General features: G+C 30.6%; 1 protein-coding gene across 2 annotated transcripts; it reads right to left on the reverse strand.

Annotated features, from left to right (window-relative positions):
- Positions 1-749: 749 nt before the first annotated feature.
- LOC107165358 (uncharacterized) lies at positions 750-18,762 on the reverse strand. 2 transcript variants are annotated; one of them, XM_015513548.2, is made up of 2 exons: positions 18,425-18,762; positions 750-5,133 (listed from the first exon to the last, which is right to left on the reverse strand). In XM_015513548.2, exons 1-2 carry the CDS (start codon positions 18,443-18,445, stop codon positions 1,840-1,842), a joined length of 3,315 nt encoding a protein of 1,104 aa, XP_015369034.2. In that variant the 5' UTR covers positions 18,446-18,762; the 3' UTR covers positions 750-1,839. The 2 variants fall into 2 exon arrangements, with proteins under 2 accessions (XP_015369034.2, XP_015369033.2); XM_015513547.2 differs by having other exon boundaries at positions 750-5,136.
- Between the last annotated feature and the right edge of the window lie 1,708 nt (positions 18,763-20,470).

Here is a 20,470-nt window from a genome sequence, read left to right on the forward strand (position 1 = left end):
TTTGCATATTTCTAATAATATAATAACAATCTATTAAATATTTTCGATTATCTTACGTAAATTATTTATATTATATTATTATTTGAAGATAAATAATGCATAAATATACATAAAGATTTTATTAAAGTTTACCTATGTACTTCTGAGTATTCGAAATATATGCATCGCAAATCTTTATATTTAATGTTCTATTGATTTTTTTGTGGTTTAAAGTATTGATGTAAAATACAATCTAAAATATTTTTTGAAAATTCATTTTAGTATGATTATTATATAAAAGACCAAAATCTCTGTTTTTGGTGTCGTTAAATTGAAAAAATGTGGTTAGTAAAAAAAATTAATATTAAATGATGCTGTTAAAACTATTTAAATGGTTCTAGAAGATACATTATGGTAATGTGTTATTAGTTGAAACATTTTTATTCAGTATTTCAGTGATAAATAAATTATAACATATCGATTTGACATATCAATATTAATTAACATTTTATATATTAATCTATGATTGCACTAGGTATCCAATTAAAGAAATTTCATTGTATGCACCTGTGCAGTGTCATTTATAAATAAAATACTATCGATCAGTATTTTTTTGTATCATGAGTTAATAATTGTGATTAAATTCCTTAAGTTACATTATTCAGTTTTGAGTGTGTTTTTTTTTTTTGTACGTTCATTTAGTGTTTGCATACTTAACTGGATATACAAGTAACTTTAATTCAATACTGAAAATAGATACGAAATAGATATAAATAGCACAAAATATATTGTTATTTAATAGTTAACATTTTCATACATAATTTTATATACAATATTTCAATTAAAATTAGACGCTGGCAATATTAACATAAACTTCAATGCAAATACATAAGTATTACATAAGTATGAACTTATTTAAAAATACATAAATTATAGAATACAATTTTTAATTTTTAATTTAAATATATTGTTTGTATGTAAAAGCATATTATAAAAAGGTAAATTATTTTGAATATTACAAGTGATATACACGAATAAAAATATTATTAGTTACCAAATGATTTAAAAAAAAAATATATTTAATTTTTACATTTTAAGAATATTATTATAAAAAAAAAAAAAATAATAATAAAAGTTCTATGGCACTTCATATAGTGGCAATCGTGCTAAACGCTATTATATAACATACTAATAATTATATATATATTAAATTAAATATTTTACATTAATTAATAACTTAACTCACCAATATTTTTGATACCTAATCAAAGTGATGATTTAATTTAATTTATTATCAAATACACATCCAGTTGCATTCAATTAATCTCGAAAGTATTTTTCATACCCAAAATGGCTTTCTGTACTATTTTTATTGTGTTACAATTCACATTTATATCTGTCGTATCTTATACTCATAAACTTGCTCTCACTTTTTAGATTAAAATATTCGTCGTTCACGATTTAAAACAAAATAAGGCACGATGTTTTCATTTCGAGTTCGTGATAAGCTAGTCGTGAATAAACCTGTGCTTGGTAACTACGTCGTCAATATAAAATCATAATAGAGCGATTACCCTGTCAAGATAATAAAGTATTTGTACAATTATTATAGAACGTTTTTGTACGTGAATGCCTCATACTGATAGAAGTACAATACTTTTGGGAGATACGGTATTCCGTTGAAGTGGCGATTCAAATGAATACGAGCACTTTCTTACACGTTATTACCGTTGTCAATTTGAATGCAACCAAAGGTTGGGGAGTTGAAACTGTCAAATATAATAGTAGGATTATATTTAAACTATTATATATATACCTAATAATTTATTATATATTTATGTATCTATTTTACTACAATAATTATTTTCCTGTACTCGACAACGAGTTTGTTGAGCTTTCATCAGTCTTAGGAGTCGATTGTTGTGGATATGCCTGTGACACAGCTTGAGGTGTTGTTTCACTGTACACATAATTCACTTTTGGCGACTTGTAAGAAACGAAGTTTCCATTCGACACCTCATTTACGCTCAAATGGTTTATTTGATTGAGTAGAGATTCTGTGCCTTGCGTAGATTGTCCTTTTCCATCTCTTGTACTATAGAACAGAGCCATTTCTTGTTTTTTACTATCAGAATTGTCTGGCCACTCAGTACTTGTGTTGGCCGCTGCCGTCGCAACTTGTCTGACTTCCGATCCTTGTGGTTGGTTATCGTATGAGTTATCTGATTTTTGTTGATTCTCTATAGCTGACAAAATGTCTTGAAGTAACCCATTAGAAAGTACTTGATCATGAGCGACGTTCTCACCACCTCTTTGACCTGGTTGGATTTGGAGCATATAATTTCCAGTAGACCCTTGAACAGGATATTCTTGTAAACCATTTATGTCAACAGATTTTGAACCAACAACGGATGAGCCTTCTAAACCTAATGACTTCACTATATCATTAACATCCACTCCATCTGGTTGTTGTTGATAATTATTATTTTCTCGTTGGTGTGAATTATTCTCTGTATCTCTAAGTTGTGGGTTATTTTTGCTTTCTTCAATTTGTTGGTTTAAGTCAAATGATTGCTGTGGAGTTCCATAGTTATCACCATTTGTTGTTAAAAGTTGGTCAGGCTGAACATAACTGTTAGGTTTCTGAGCACCATTATTTACTGAAACTGTTTGAGTTATATGCTGATAAGATTCAGGAGCTGGTATAGCGTATGATGAAGATATTCCTTGATTGTATACTCCATTATTTGATGTATCTTGTGTAGCTTGTATGTTATACTGTTGTTGCTCTTGAGGAACTATTGGACTTTGCTCTAAATTTGGGTTACTGTTAGAGCTGCTGTAACCCGTAGAACTTGATGGAGCAGCATATGCATCATTTCCAGTTGTTGATACTTCTGATACTGGAGGAGGTATGTATGGTTCACCTTGGAAACTATTATACTGCGTTGATTCTACAAGGCCCGGTGGAACTGGTGCCCTATTTTTTACTGGATTTTTTGGTTGAAGATTTGGTCCAGGTATTTGTCTTCCAGATGCTTGTCCATATGTTAACCCATACTGAGAGTCTGTAGGCTTTTGTGACGGTAAGTCTGGTGGGGGTGTGCCACAACAGATAGCTATTGGTGTACCGAAAGTACCTTCCGGAGGAAGACCATTGTATGAAGACGCTGATGGCGAGTCATACTGTATTTGCAATGAATTATCAATAAATCCTAGAGCAGGAATTCCATATGTGTCCTTAACGGGAGGAATACCATAAGAATCTTTAGATGGAACACCATATGATTCTTTTGGTGGCCCATAAAAATCTTTTGGTGGTGGTGGATGATATAAGGGTTTAGATGATGATCCATAAGACTCCTTAGGTGGCCCAAATGATCCAACTGATGGTAAGCCATATGATTCTTTTGGTGGCCCATAAGAATCCTTAGGTGGCCCAAAAGATGGTAGCCCATAAGATTCTTTTGGTGGACCAAATGATCCACTTTGTATCGGTCTATGGGATTCTTTAGAAGGTGCACCATAAGAACCACTTGGTGGTGGTCCGTAAGATTCTTTTGGAGGTGGCCCATAAGATCCACTTGGTGGAGGTCCATATGAATCTTTTGGAGGGGGTCCATATGATCCAGTTGGAGGTGGCCCGTATGAGCCACTTGATGGTGGCCTATGTGATTCTTTTGTTGGTGGTTGGTATGACGTTTTATGTGGTGATCCATAAGATCCACTTGAAGGTGGGCCGTATGAACTTTTTGGAGGTGGTCCATATGATCCACTTGGTGGAGGCCCATATGATCCACTTGGTGTTGAGCCATATGAACCACTTGGTGGTGGCCCATAAGAATTTTTTGGAGGTGGTCCATATGATCCAGTTGGAGGTTTCCCGTATGATCCACTTGGTGGTGGACCATGTGATTCTTTAGGTGGAAGGCCATATGAACCACTGGATGGTGGTCCATACGAATCTTTTGGAGGGGGTCCATAGGAACCACTTGGTGGTGGTCCATATGAATCTTTTGGAGGTGGTCCATATGATCCACTTGGTGGTGGCCCATGTGATTCTTTAGGTGGAGAGCCATATGAACCACTTGGTGGTGGTCCATATGAATCTTTTGGAGGAGAGCCATAGGAACCACTTGGTGGTGGTCCATATGAATCTTTTGGAGGGGGTCCATATGATCCACTTGGTGGTGGTCCATAAGAATCTTTTGTAGGTGGCCCATATAATCCACTTGGTGGTGAACTATATGAATCTTTTGGAGGAGGTTCGTAAGATCCACTGGGTGGAGGGCCATATGAATCATTAGGTGGTGGAGAACTGTAGTCAGGTTTAGGTGGACCATATGAGTCAGATGGTTGTTTAGAAGGTGTGGGAGGCCCATAACTTGTATCTGGTATAATTGGTGGTGGTTTATATAAATTGGTCAATGACTGAGCGTGAGTGCTTCCATGATGAGAATTTCCATCTTTTGGTGGACCGTAGTCTGTCGACGGTAATACTGGTGGTGGCGATCCTCCGTAAGAAGTGTCTATAGAATTAATATTATTATTACAACAACCTCCTGCTTGAGACCGTGGTGGTCCATAAGCAGTTCCTAAGGATGACTGTTCGTAACCGTTATTTTTCTGAATATATGGGATTGATACACCCGGAATTGGTTGCCAGCCGTGGTAAGATATATGAGGTGGGGTTGGCGGGGATGGTACACCTGGAGGCCCCTTTGCATAAGACACTGATGGAACACCATAAGAAGGACTAGGCGGTCCAGATGGTGGGCCGTACACGGAGTTTGGTATTTGAGGAGCGCCATATTCTGGTTTTGGTGGCAACCCATATGAATCTTGTGGAGGTGGTCCATAGTCTGGCTTTAAGGGTTTATAACTGGGTTTTGGAAGTCCATATATTGGTTTTTGTGGACCGTAAGAGTTCGATGAAAGTCCATAATTGACATCAGGTGCTTTTAAATTAGCTATAATATAAGGCTGTGGTGGTCCATAGTTAATCTGAATAGCACCAAACGATGCAGGTGGTGCACCGTAAGAATCTGATGGCACACCAAGACTTGCATCTCTTCTTGTTGGTGACTTATCATCACTTGTGCCAGAATTTATCACGGCATCCGCAGTGACTATCAGCAATAGACACACAAAACACTTCTGAAACAGGTACGTTAAAGTATTAGTTTAAAGCTGTGAAAACACTATTTATATTTTTTTTTTTTTTTTTTGTAATATATTTTTATAAATTAATACATTTTTAACACATTAATACAATTTTAAAATATAATAACTAAATATAATCAAATGGGATATACAGCAATTGAGTTTAAATGACTTTCCTTTTTGGTCATTAAGCAATAATTCTGGTTAAAAAAAATAAACAGCGATGTTAAGATTTACCACTGACAATGACACACAACATTAGAAATACATTGTTTTGACAAATGAAGAACAGCATACCGATTATACTGACTATAATCAAGTGAAGTGCTTAGTAATGATGTGTTGTACGATTCATTCAAACTTTCCCCATTCGTGTAAGATGCATTCTAATACGAAAAAAACATATAATATAACGTGTATAAATGCAAGTATGGTTGCAGTAGATTCAAACTTTCAATGGTAATTTCGTTAACGGTATAGTTTTACTATTTCATTGAGCAGACAAAAATTATTTCCCGTGATACGTCGACTGCAAAGTGAGTGTGTGGTATCTAAATAGCTATAAACACATTATTTAGGCATTATAATAGTATATTATACACAATTACGAGTGAAACTGAAATTTGAATCATTGTGAAAACAGTAAGTTTGCGTAAACGATGAAATCGTTTCTAATAAAAGTAAATATTGAAAAAAAAGAATACATAATAATATGTTAGTATTATGTACGCATGTATAATAATATGCTGGGAACTCACTAAACAATTAAAACATCCATGTGGCGTCTTCCCATAATGGTGAAAACTATTATTTTTTTATAAAAACTAATGTCAGTGTGAGTTAATACCGAGCACATCTTTTCTGGTTACGAAAGCGGAGATGTTTTATGATGGAATACCGATAATTGTTTAACCTATTTATAAAAATACCAAAATTGTATTAGTGCGGTTTATGGTATTGGCTTAATTAATATTTACAATTTTTGCACAAGTTACGTCAATACGTAAATATAGTTAACGAGATAAAAAAAAATAAAAAATATATATAATATAATTTCGCGATTGTTTGAAACCATAGTAATATACTGTAATATTATACCTTATTATTTTCGAGTAATCTTCTGTCCATAAAAATATTTTAAATTAGCTTTAGGGTTTTTTATTTCTTGTACAAGTCGTGACTGAATAAGCAATCGACCTATAATCTCATTTGAACAACCACATATATAACGTATCGTCTTAAATAGCATCCAACAATGATGTGCGCCCGAGATCATAATGTATTATGTTGAATTCACATGATTTCTAAATAATTTAAGCGGTAAGTAAACAATTACATACATTTTCTTAGCCATTTTACACGCATTTTGTTGTTGAAACGCGTATAATGAGCAAGTCATATAGGTACATAAGCGTTTTACTGACGCCACCAAACTTTGAAGTATTACACATGATACCGTTATGGATGTTTCTGTAGGTTTCTCTACAATACAGTCCAAATAGAAAGTTTTTAGAGGTTTTTTGTCTATATATATTATAATTATTATATTGATTCGTTTTTTTTTTCAAAATACAGAGCATGTACTCTGGGTTCCACTGTCAAATGTCCACATTGAATTTACTGCATCCGAAAAAATGGACTTGTTGAAAAAAAGATTAATAATTATAAAAAAAAATGACTGGAAAATTTAATTTTACGTTTTGAGTAACGAGCCTGTGCTTATTTTTCAATTTGCATAATTCATATTTTTATTATACTTTGTGTGAGCCAATTTACAATAGTTTATTCTATTTTTTACTACTAATCATCATCAATCCATTATTATTGTTCGATAAAAATAATAAAAAGCTTAAAACTAAAAGATTATTGTTAAACAAACTACTAGAGTTTAAGAAAATTAATTTCCGTAAAACAGAATAAAACATAAATTTAAAAAAATAATAAGACAATAATTTAATCACAACTCTGAATATTGTAGTTAAATAATAATAACTGAATTTCCAATTCATTGCACAGCAAATAATGATTCACCGCGGTAGGACATATTGTACGCGAAGTGTACGCTTCATTTAGTGACCCGATTCACGTAAACGACCCAAGAGTTAATAATTAAACATTGATTTTTCGTGGTTGACATCCAGAAAAAAATTAAGGGAATAACAATAATAATATAAATAGTTAGACAAAATTGTTCACTATATAGTATCGTCTTTTAAATTATGATAAAATGCAACATTATTATTATATAAGACTTTTATCTTATATTATACTACTATACCCTAAGATTCCAGTTCAAAGCATCCATTTTTTCTTTTATAATGCATTTTTTTAATTTCTATTTTATAAATTGTTAGGTATACCTACTTTAAGACTACATTTAAAACAACGTATAAAGATTTGTTACATATAATTTAATAAGTGTTTATCAACCATTGTTAACAAACGAAAACCTCCTTTATTTTCATGTAAATCATTATAAGTTTTTTGAACATTTTTATTTGACTAAATCTACATTTGAAAGGGTACTTTTTAATTTACTTAATTTTTGTATCTGCTACTTACTAAGGATAATAAACTTATAATAGCTATATAATGATTATTTGAAAGTTGTTAAAATTTATATAAATAAAATAAAATAAATAAAATATCCATTTTACTATCTATTACATTAAAACGTGTTGGTGTTCATTTGAAAATATTGCAATTGTATTACCACAGGAATGTACTCCTTAATTGGTAAGTTTAGAATAATCCATATGATTGAATACATCGTGTCCCTGAGAATAATATTGAAAATTCAAAAAACCATAATATGAATTAACCCATTATTAAGAAGAAATGAGGTGAATCACATTTGGTGAACAACTATCTATGGCAGTGTATAAGATAGTAAGTTAGGTAAATTAGCACTGATTTTTTTTTTTATTTTGCGACAGACTTTCGTCGTATATGGTACATTATCATTACACCTATCACGATGAATAATTGTATACCTAGTTATTTTATTATTACGCTGATTTCAACTATGTTATAATATAAATAATATTAAATTAATAATACACGGGTGCGGTTAATCACAACATTCGTACTTATTATGTACAAATATTATCATATGAGTATATAATAGTAATTATATAAGAACTTTATTCGGTCATGGTTTTTCGTCGTGTGAGGAGGAGGAGGAGGAGAAGGTGAATTTCGATAATGATATTGTACAACCATAGTGTCAGAATATTATTATTTATAATTCTAATCACAAATCGAACTTAAAGTATTGCACACGCGCGATAGCCTCCCATCGACATCCATAATATTTGTGCGTACAATTATTCGGCTCGGTGGTGTACGCATCGCCAGAGAAGACTTGTATAAATTATTATATCAACGAAAAGCATCTAAATGCGTCACTTGAATATGAATAGCGGTGATTGGATGTAATAAATAATAAAATATTTTTGGTTTGTTTTTATTATTACCTTTTTTTTCAGTAAAAAAAGAACGAACGTAAAAAACACAAGTAACGTTGTTAAAAGATGCATGTGAAATGAGAGAAAACGCGACAATCATAATAGGAATGCAATTTACATATACACACATATTCTGCCACCACATGTAAGTAATTAGAATTGCACGGAGAATTCAAATATAATTCTTGGCGCATTGTCTTACGAAAACAGATTTCTATTTGAACGGCTGTCTATGGACGTTTGTTATTTTTTTTATTCATTATTTTTTTGTGATAAATATTTTCGAACCTGTAAACCGCTTCGATTATAATTTATAGAAACACTATATACGATCGATAAAATAATATCACGAAGACTCGTCTGTAAAGTAGTAGTAATGCGTGAGGTTCCCGTTATTATTTTTTTTCGAACACGTCAAACAAGAGTTGTATTATTACACCAAACTCCTAGCTCTGTCCTAGACATTAAGTAAAATCGTTAAAACGAAATTGAAAATGCTATTTAATATTTTCAATATTTTAAGAGATGGTGGATAACTCGCATTGTTAAATGTAATTAGAAACTTAGGTATCTACCAAACAAGACAATATTACGATTCTAAGTTTAATAATAATTGTCTGTATATGTTGATCAACAATAAAGCGAGGTAACCGGTTGATCAATAACGTACTCATCCACCGTGGGCTATAGTGAATAAGTGATATTATACCAGTTTGTAATCATAATCTATCGGTATAAAATTTGGGTGATTTATAACTCGTTATAATTTATCATTTCATATAATATGAATAATATATGATAATTAAATTGAATTATCTAATTCTAAAGTTACTGGATTATAATACGTATTTAGAGAAAGATATTCTAAGCTCTATATAGGACATCGTAACACTCACATAATATTATATTATGCATAAGATCTTTCTGATATTTCAAACGCAACGCGGCAAATAATCAAAAGCATTTAAGCACACAAACGCAAATACATTGTAATCAAAATAGGTAATATATTAATATATCATTTCTATTATCTTCTATCATTTTCTTCCAAGCGATATATTACTATAACGAAATCAAACAAAGGTTTAGAAGAAATTACTAGCTGCAGGTTCCAATAATAATAATAATAACACAATGATTTTGTGTACTAGTTTGACATCAAAGAACAAAAGATCTATAAGTCACTATTTTGATAATACTTAATTGGTTTAAAAAGTAAAAAAGTATGCAAAATTAATTTACAAAAAATGTTACAAAACACAAGATAATAAATAAATTGTATGAAACGTAGGTACATAATCAATTATTATTATGAAAATATGAAATACATTTAACTACAAATGCCATTATTGCAAGACGTATTTTGATGCAATATTATTAAAATTAACTTGAATCAACAATATTTACGAAATCTCATACCAAAAAAGGAAGTAAAGATCATCAGTTTTTCGACACGCTAGTAAGCCAATCAATCGCTGCTATTTTAGAGAGAAATTAAAACTATAGTGGCGTGAGGAAGACATATTATAATGGCATTACCGATGAACCAATTTGCAAAACGTTCGATTTATATTTTATAATATCAGACGTTTCATTTTTATTTGTTAGTTACTTTTCAGTCGTAAAAATTACACACGAATATCCTCAACTATAATATAGCCATTCTAAACTGTATCACATCTTACCGAAGATCGAATGAACGATATTATTATTATTATATGAATATGCGGCAAAAGGTCAACAACGATTGGACCACAATATAATAGGAACGATATTTTTCCGGTCAATTGAACAACTACAATACACGTGACGACGATGATGTTCTGTCTGTTTCGAGCTATCATATTATGTTGTAGATAAGAATACGTCTTGAATTGGCAAGTATTATATTATTATGCATGTCATGTAGTTATCGTTTTTTCGTTGTTACTTTTTAATATCTTTCTTCGGACCACTCGTATATTAATGACGGGCGAATAATGTCGATAGAACAACACACTAAAAGATGACGGTCGAAAAGAAACTTTTATCGGCGTTTGGAAATATAGTTTTGTTGGTATAAGTAGATACCTATCCGTTCTCAGGGATTTTCTATTCCCGGGGCCAGCAAAGAAAACTGATGCCGTTGCAGTTACCGTTTTGTAAACTGCACGTCCGCCCTTGGGGGATGACCTCTCACGTGTTGTCCATAGGCACGTGTACATTAAATAGGGCTCAAATCATTGTACGTATGGCATATAGCACGTCGGTCATTTATTTTACGCAACAAACAATATATTTTCCCGGGAAAATTCAGCGATAACTAGCAATTACTATAGAATACGGGAAATGGTTCGATTTTCCGACGGTTCGCATAGTATAGACACCAATGGCGTGCATCGTCAGCAGTGGCCGGGGAGGGGGGATGGCATTTAGTAGTATTTTTAATATATTTTTCATTATTCTTTGTGTATGGTTGTATACTGTATAATTTAGTGTATAATATTACGATTTCTAACATTTATTATATAGCATCCAAATCAGTTAGTATTCGATTTATGAATATTTTTATTTTTATACAAATACACTATGATAAATGTAGATAAGACTACACAATATGGTGGAAACTGATATGGTTCTTTGAGCAACATTTTGTTGTACCTATATGATTACGGTTTATTCGTGAACGAGCCGAGTGATTTTCGAATTATTTTTACTTGTTTTCTATTAGTTTATCATGAGAATATGTCACATTCTTCTATAATACAAAATCTCCTGCGAACACCCTTAGCGTGGACGTAAGAGATACCTACGCAATAATAACTATTTTTCGCATTGTAATCATTTTTTTATATATAATTTCGTTTTTATTATGACATATTTAAATTTTCTAAAAAAGGAAAAATGATCGCAGCGAAATTCAGTCTTCAAACGTTATGTACATCACCGGGATGACTGATGTGACATGTGTCCTGTCAAATGTACTGAATTAATAAATATATTGTAAATATCTACGGTAGACGATACTTATATCATATTTTATATCGTAGATTGCCTAACAATATATATATATACAAATATTATGTTCCACGCTTCTACGCAAAGTGCCTACAATCGATGATATATTATTATTACTACGAGAGAAATCTTTATGGATGCGACCTAGTGGGTATATATATATATAATATTATACGATAAATACGATACATGAACATGTAGTTAAGTGTGTTTAGGTACTGCAATAGACGTGTTTCGTAGAGCGAGAACGTGACGCGAGGAGGATCGCATTCCGAGTAATTAATTTGCCGATTTGCGACGATTTATACGCGATAAAACACTATTAACTGCATTTTTGGAGTGGGATGTAGGTGTCTACGCCACGGCCCATTTGTATTAATGGTGTGAAACGCCACACATATTATTATCATCATATTATAATAGTCTATAAACTAAAACTTCCTGGTGGCTTAAATAGTGTACCTGATGGAGTGTTGATCTATAACACATACAAATCGATTTTAATCTCATAAACGGAAGACTTGGTAGAACAATCATATCATATGACAATAGTATTTTATGTTATGTAAAATTTTCTGAAATTATAAATTTACGAACGTCAGGGTTCGCTAATAATTTGTAACAAAGTGTGTACGTTGTAATTTTTGTAATAATAATATGATCATGTATACACGTAAATATACAAGTGACAATATTTAGCGATTCAACCCTCCTGAAATCGCTTACAGCTTTGATTGCGTAAAAAATTATTATTTTCGTAGATAAACGTATCAAAGGTCAATCTTAATGTTCATCGTTGTATAAAATAAGCACTAATTGTATGTACACGATAATTATATTATCTATGGCAGCCCAATAGACAGCATTCGCATAACGTTACAGAAACTATTATGTTACCAAGGTATTAATGTTTACGTGTAATAATATTATTGTAAGACGAGCGTATAACTATTATAAACTAGTTACCGTGTGTAATTACATTTTTATTAATAATTGTATTCACCCATTCACTCTCGCATAATATAATTTTGTACGTCGCACAAAACGTTTCGATTTACAGCCCGTGAATACGACGTATCTATGGAAGATGACGAAATTAAAATGATAATAAAAATAATAATAGTGTAATACTGTATGCAACGTTATTCGGTGGTCGAGAGAAATTCGGAATAAAAAACTTTATTAAACCTATATTATAGTTATTACTTATTATTTATTATAATAATATAATATACTATACAGGATGTAATAGATCTATTTGACTAATGCTATAACTTTTTTGTATTCAATATTTTTAAATTTTTTTTTTAATAATTTCTATAGCTCTTCTCTATAATTTTTATGTTTTATTTTATTTTATTTTTTTACAACTACAATTAAATAATTTAAATGTTGTATTGATCCTTATAATCCAAGAAAGCTATTTTATGAATATGTATTTAAAAACAGTTTTGGCGTTTAAAACTTTTGATTTGGTTACGTCATTGATTTTTAAATAATTTTCAAAGTTTAGTAAAATTCAAATTTATTTATAATAAAGTAAGCTAATCAGTGTTTAGTTATCATTAAAAGGTAGGTAATCAATAATAAATACATACATTTTATCGTTATTTAACATGACCACGTTATATACCGCACCATCATTAGTCAAATAAACCTGTTACACCCTGTATATGTTATATAGTGTATACTAGCTATATAGGTACCTAATGTACTGCATGTCTGCATATCGTTTAACTTTTTAATTGATGGTTGTACCATTAATAATTAACACGGATGACAAATATTAGACATTAAAATTGAATTAAAGTATAACATAAATACAACTATGTTTTTATAATGAAAGAAAATACACATCATAATTCGTATACCTGAAGGCTGTGACTTAAATTATCTCTTTCCGTAGTAAATGACAAATTTATTATTTATATAACTTGGTAATTATTAAAAACAATTTACAATTTATTAACAATAAATAACATTGATTGATGGTATAAAATCTATGATTGAATCAATCATATTTTATAAATACTATAAACATGCACTAGGATCAAGCATAAAAAGAACTGTACCTAAATATTTGGTTGTTTTCGATGACTGCCAAACAATGTCAATGGCATAAAATCAAGTAGCCTAGCTATGTCTGCGCGCTTATTATAACCGGTTCTTTAATATTTGATAATTTGATATTATAATAATATATAGGTTATTGAATTTTAAAAATTATACTCAGCATATAGCAATTACCTATTTAACATTGAATTGAATTTCAATCACAATCGTAATTTTATTCTTTGTGAAATCGTCCTAAATAATGCGTTAAAACGTATAATTTGTGCTTAAAAAAAATTATTTGAATAAGACATAAAGTTATGTTGATAAAGGTGTTTTTAGTTTTTTAAGTAATTGAAGATTATGCATTAGTATTTTTCTTAAACATTTAAAAATTTATTTATACATTAGAAAATATGCTTTATATGTTATATTATACAATGTACGAAATAATATAATATGTTTCCTTATAACATTTAAAATAAATATAATTATCGAACATAAAAGCTCTGGCGAGTATTAATAATTATTATTCTATAAATAATTTATAGTTGAAAATTGTATCAATATTATGAAAACACGTAGTACCTTTTTAACCAATTTAAAATATTGAAAGTTTTTTCTCTATTCACTTATGTTTAACAACAAAGTATACACAGAGGTACTACGCCAAATCTTTTAAAAATGTATTGTTAAACAAATCGGTGAAAAAAATCTAATCTGAAATATGAATTGTATCCAGATGTTTCTATAATTATCGTATACTATAATACTTTTCGGAGACGCTTTGATAGTTTGTCTTATATTATACAGATACACTATAGTAACCTAATAAATTACACTAAATAATAATAGATACATGCATATATGTGTATCAAATTACGACAATTTATGAATCAAACGCCATTACTCATTTGTATAACATGCAGATGTCGAGTAGAAAATAATTTTTGCAAACGGCTCACGGGTGATTAACTATAAACGAAATCCTTCAAAGTTCAACACAATTTAAGCGAGTGATTTTTTTTTTTTTTTTGCAAACAGCACTGTAATATTATTATTACGACAGCTTTCTATTCCGAACGATCATTATTCGCCAACCCGGCTCAGTAGTATGGATTACCTTTACTGACACATTCTGGCAATCCCACACCAGATGATTGGCCCAAAGCCCTAAGGAGACCGAAAACGTTTACCCATTAATTATACGTGCGCACAATAATAACATGATCGATATAATACGCGACGTCTAAGAACGGGTTTCGTTGTACATATATAACATAATATTATACGCACACAGAAGAGTTGTGATTTTTCGACTGGAAAGCCGGAAGAACGTGACCTGACTCAGCGCGCGCGGAAGTATATCCGGCGAGGGAATCGTGGAAAACAACCCCCGATTGTTGATTATTTCGTGAATGGCAAATTACGGGAAACGGAATGGAAAACAACGAGATGGTATGGGAACAAAAAAAAAATAATAATAATAATAGAGTAAGAGAAGAAAGAAAACCACTATATACTACCCTTATTTCGTATGCTACTCAGCGGCTCAAGTTAATGCGACAAGTTTTCCCCGGATGACGATGGGGGTAACAAAGCAAAAGAATGTGATTGAATATTTTCCAATGAAACATATATTCACCTCACATTCTGTTATTATCGTTTATAACCATTGTAGTAGGTAGGTATTGACATAAGAGCAGTAAGTGTGATTTCTGATTTTAACACAACGACTGACCTTTGATGTACGTCGTAATATTATTTCTCTCAATGGCCTACTGCAATGTTCAAACAAAAATGCGCTGATTACTTATTTCCAATTCCATTTCCATTTATAATATAATATATGATTTCAATTATTACATCAAGATGCATTTCAGCTTATTTTAAATCGTTGTGGTTGTAATTTCTAAAACAATATGTACTATACCTATTTATAAATAACATTTACTGAAATTTGAAAATTATGCCAACTGAAAATATGATTTATGGACTTATGGTTACTAAACAATAATTATTATAATTTAATGTAAAAATAACAATTTAAACTTTATAACAATAATATATATATATATATATATATATATATATATATATATATATATATATATATATATATATATATATATATATATATATCACCTATTATATAGGTGTGTTTATATAAGACAAACTTAAATATCTCGGTGTAACTCTTGACAAACGACTCACGTGGCGGCCCCATATTTCATCCAAAGTCCAGCAAGCTTACCAGCGCATCTCAATGCTTTATCCCATCCCAACAAAAATTCAACTATACAAAAAAAATTCTCCCTCCTAATTTATAAACAAATTATACGTCCAATTCTTACCTACGCTTGCCCGGTATGGGGTAATTGTGCATCCTCGCACATCAAAAAAATGCAAATTGTCCAAAACAAAGTCCTCAGAATAATTGCAAACGCTCCATGGTTTGTCAGAAATGCAAATCTCCACAAAGACTTTCAAATCCAAGATATCCAATCTCATATTAATACATTAGCAAAAAATTTCCACTGCTCTCTTCCAAACTCATCAGATGCAATTCACTATAACCTCACCCAACTCATCGTCGATTAAAACGAGGTCGTCCTCATGACCTCCTACACTAAGCCACCTCTCAACATCCAAATCTTCACCCTACACATGTGTTTCTTCCAGACCATTCTTCGACTTCAGTTACTTAAAGTTATACTATTGTAAATATAAATATCAGAATATTATTGTAATCTCAAAATTACCAATTGTTAATTAACCTTAGTACTTTAAAAATATTTTATTATTTTAATTATCATGTTATAATGTTAAAACTATTATGTAAACTGTAAAATATCCATAGATTTAGATAGCCTTAGGCTAGGAATGTCTTATGTTTAAAATATAAAAAAATATATATATATGTATAGGACAAACGCTTAACACTAAATTATACGATATATTAAAAAAAATTCTAATATTTCATAGTCTTATGAATAATTTGTCTGAAATAAAATATATTTAAATAAAAATATTTTTCATGTTTAAAGATTAAAAAACATAACACCTTAATTACAAAATATGACTATTTTATAGGTATCTAAATTTATCAGTGGTGTATTATATCGGTACTTCGGTGACATAAATATTATATTGTATATTTTATCTCAAAGCCTAAAACAAATAAATAATAGTCTCATTTCCTTATAACCCAAGTTATTATATCTTCATATTCAATGTATTATATTTCATTATATGCATAAACATTATAAATATATATTATATGGCGACTACCTCTTACTATTTTTTATGGTTTATGATGCCGTTCTATGTGAAATGTAATCATTTTATTAGAAATAACTTTCTTAAGAACACAACATCAAAGTTCGAGTTTAAATAGGTATTGTAGACATATTTAAATTAATATTATTCAAATACCTTATTAAAATATTATATTGTATTTTAATATTTTTCAAGATAACAACGATAGTTATTTGTTTTGTTATATCTCTTGTGGTCGTAAAACAAATTTAAATTTGAATCAACCAATAAATTCGATAGAAATTACCGTAACAAATACATTACATTATTTTTTTCTAAGTATTGAATATCCATTCGATATGTTATATTAATAAAGTTATTATTTAAACAACCTTATCTGATATTATCTTTATTATTTTAATGAGTTATAATACAATCATTTGTCAACAAACCAAATTACCAAGGATGGTAATAAGTACCATTATAAAAGGATAAGTCACGCCCGAAAGAGGAAATGAGATCTATGTGATTAAGAAAATATTCCGTTCTAGACGCATTTACATTTATCTGATTTGAAATATTACATTATTATTACATCGCTTTTCTTGACTTACCAACTCCCCATCAAATATTATTGCTAAAGAATGATTCCTAAGAACTGAGAATTTAAAATAAACAACGTAATTAGACTGGATAAATTATTATCTAGTAAATATTAATTAAAAATTAAATTACTACGAATAATATTATAGTAAAGAAATTGTAATATTATAATATTTTAAACGCAACCCTGCATCAGATAATATGTTGATGAACTCATCACTTTTATTTTTATACATATTATAATTGAATATGGGAATGAAACCAAATATATCTACAGATATTTTGCGTTTTACTGTTTTACACTAATGTGATACCTATGCATTAAAAATTCGATATATTTAGAGGTAGGTATATGAATTATTTTATCATTATCCAAATTATATCATAGAAAATATTAAAACAGACTGCATTTTGTAATTTTATTTCAAGAATAAAATATATTTACAATCATACAAAACATTATAATATTAAGTTCGTAAATATTTTTAAAAAATCCTCGAACTTCTTTATATATTTTTTGATCCATAGAAAACTAGCAAAAAGTACCGCAAAAGTCGTGTATGTAACCTCGACATTTATACCATATACTCGGTGAGTTGTTCATTTCTTCAAATGATTGTGTTTGTCAAAAATATACATCGGGATCACGGATAATTATAAACAACTGATGAGTATCGATTTTGACTTCTTATGCTTTTCTCACGAGTCTCTTAAAATCAATGATCTAAATCGTGTGCATTTCACGTGTGTAGTTTAATTTTCTAACGACATTCATCCCAAGCTACCATGTCTGACCGTAATTTTATAGCTATCTATAACGTGTATCTATCATCCATACCGGCATCCTACGATCATCCAACAGAGATTAAATGTTGTGGGGGTGAGCGTAAATTTTGATGGTTTACCTTTTTCAATTGGAAATCCATGTCGTGTTATTTTGCAACGTGGACGCGTGTGTGTCGACAACTCGCAGAAAGTCTCTGCTCTTAGGGTCGTTGTGGACTGCTGCCGATTGAGACCCAAACTTTGAAGATTTCTGGTGAAAATTTCTTTTAGATTCAACTTTTAAAAAATAATAACCAACCGAATATCATCCGGATATTATCATGTGAAAAGTTCGAACGACAAAAACAACGCGCGCTCGCACACGCCACGACAATATTACGGGAGATAAATTCTTGTTTATTACGCGGCCGTTGGTACGCGGTCAGTCATCGTGTGATCGGAGACATAATGAACCGGACCCGACGGTCGGGAAAGCTATTTATACGACGGCAGCGGTCGAGACGGTATGGGCCCGCGAAGCGGACCATCCGGTGGCCCGAGTGGGAGGCCGTGTAAGTATACATATATCATCGTTATCGTAATACCGAGTTATACAGACGGTATCCACTGTGACCAGTCCCGAGGTAGAGGTAACCACGCTGCCCGCAGGGGAGTCGATCCGGCTCGGCGGTAGACGAAAGAGAAAGTGTGTTTTGGGTGCGCACGTGTGTGTGATCCGATGCGTTCGCATGTGTGTCTACTACCTACATGCCTATGTGTGTGTGTGTGTGTGTGTGTGTGTGTGTGTGTGTGTGTGTGTGTGTGTGTGTGTGTGTGTGTGTGTGTGTGTGTGTAAGTGTAAGTGTAAGTGTGTGAATAAGAGAGAGAGAGAAAGAAGAAAGCACAGGAGGCTATGGCCTTCGAAGACCTCCCCGACCAACGACCTTGAACCGGAGCGCCAGTTTTCAGTGGTACATCGTCAATCTTCTGAAAAATATCGGATTTCACGGACGTGATTATTTTATCAATCATTATAATATTGTCACCAACATACTGCAGTTATTTAAAAAAAATTATTACTGTCAGCCAAAAAAAACTAATGCAATGTATACGATCGATTTTCGATTGAACGTTTTTTTTTTTTTTTGTGAATAGTCGAGTTGATAACATATCAAGGCAATTTAATTCCATTTATCTTCCGATATGAATAATAGCTGATTGTTTATCAGTTACATTATATTTAATATAGTGTTAACTCTAATGTGACTAGAGAGGTATCTAAGTAAATTTTTGATTTTAGAATTTATTTTGCTCTAGAACTGTTAGTCTCTATGTATGGTTTTAAAATTCAAGAATTCTCTAAATATCATGTTGTATACAATATTATATTTTTGATTAAATAAATAATGCTTAATTTTTCAACTACAATAAAATAACGTTAATAACCTTATACCTTTTAATGACGAAGTAGGTAACCAGGTTTTATATTTTATAGGAATAAAAAGTTTAATAAATTTTAATTCTTAAGAAAATTGACATCGATAAAATTGTACAAAATAGTAACCATAAGTGTTGAACAATAATTTTAATCATATACATTATATGATATAAAACCAGTGGTGGAAAAAACATAATAAAACATATAATTTCAGATGCCCATATTATTTTATCCAACCACATAAAGGCAAAGAAAATATATTGCCTAATTTAACGACCAAAATATCATCATGATATTGTTACTAAGATTTTAAAAGAATATTATTCCAACATGTGGTAATAAGTATTAAGTAATAACTAATAATCGAAGTATTCGTAAGAATACTTCAAAACACTGTATACTACATTATTAATTACGTAATAGATACCTATTTTACAAAATAATTTTTATGATATCTGCGTTCAAATGTTCTCATTTCTCGTTAAAATTATTATTTTTTGTACACCATTACCTTCACTTAGCTGAGTGTAAGCAATACTATTCAAATTATTATTAAACTATTAAATTGCTTACCCACATAATGTACGTGTCGATGAAATACTTAACAGGTCATGATAAACTGTAAACTACATGTAAAGCAAAAACATTTTTAAATAACGTGACCTAACATTTGTTTGAATATATTATATCCACTGAAACTCTGAAATATATACCTATATACAGTAAAACTAAAAAAATATTATAGATG

This window comes from Diuraphis noxia, unplaced genomic scaffold (genome assembly GCF_037042655.1).
Source record: "Diuraphis noxia isolate RWA-SAM2 unplaced genomic scaffold, SU_Dnox_SAM2 contig0002, whole genome shotgun sequence".
NCBI classification, from domain to species: Eukaryota; Metazoa; Arthropoda; class Insecta; order Hemiptera; family Aphididae; genus Diuraphis; species Diuraphis noxia.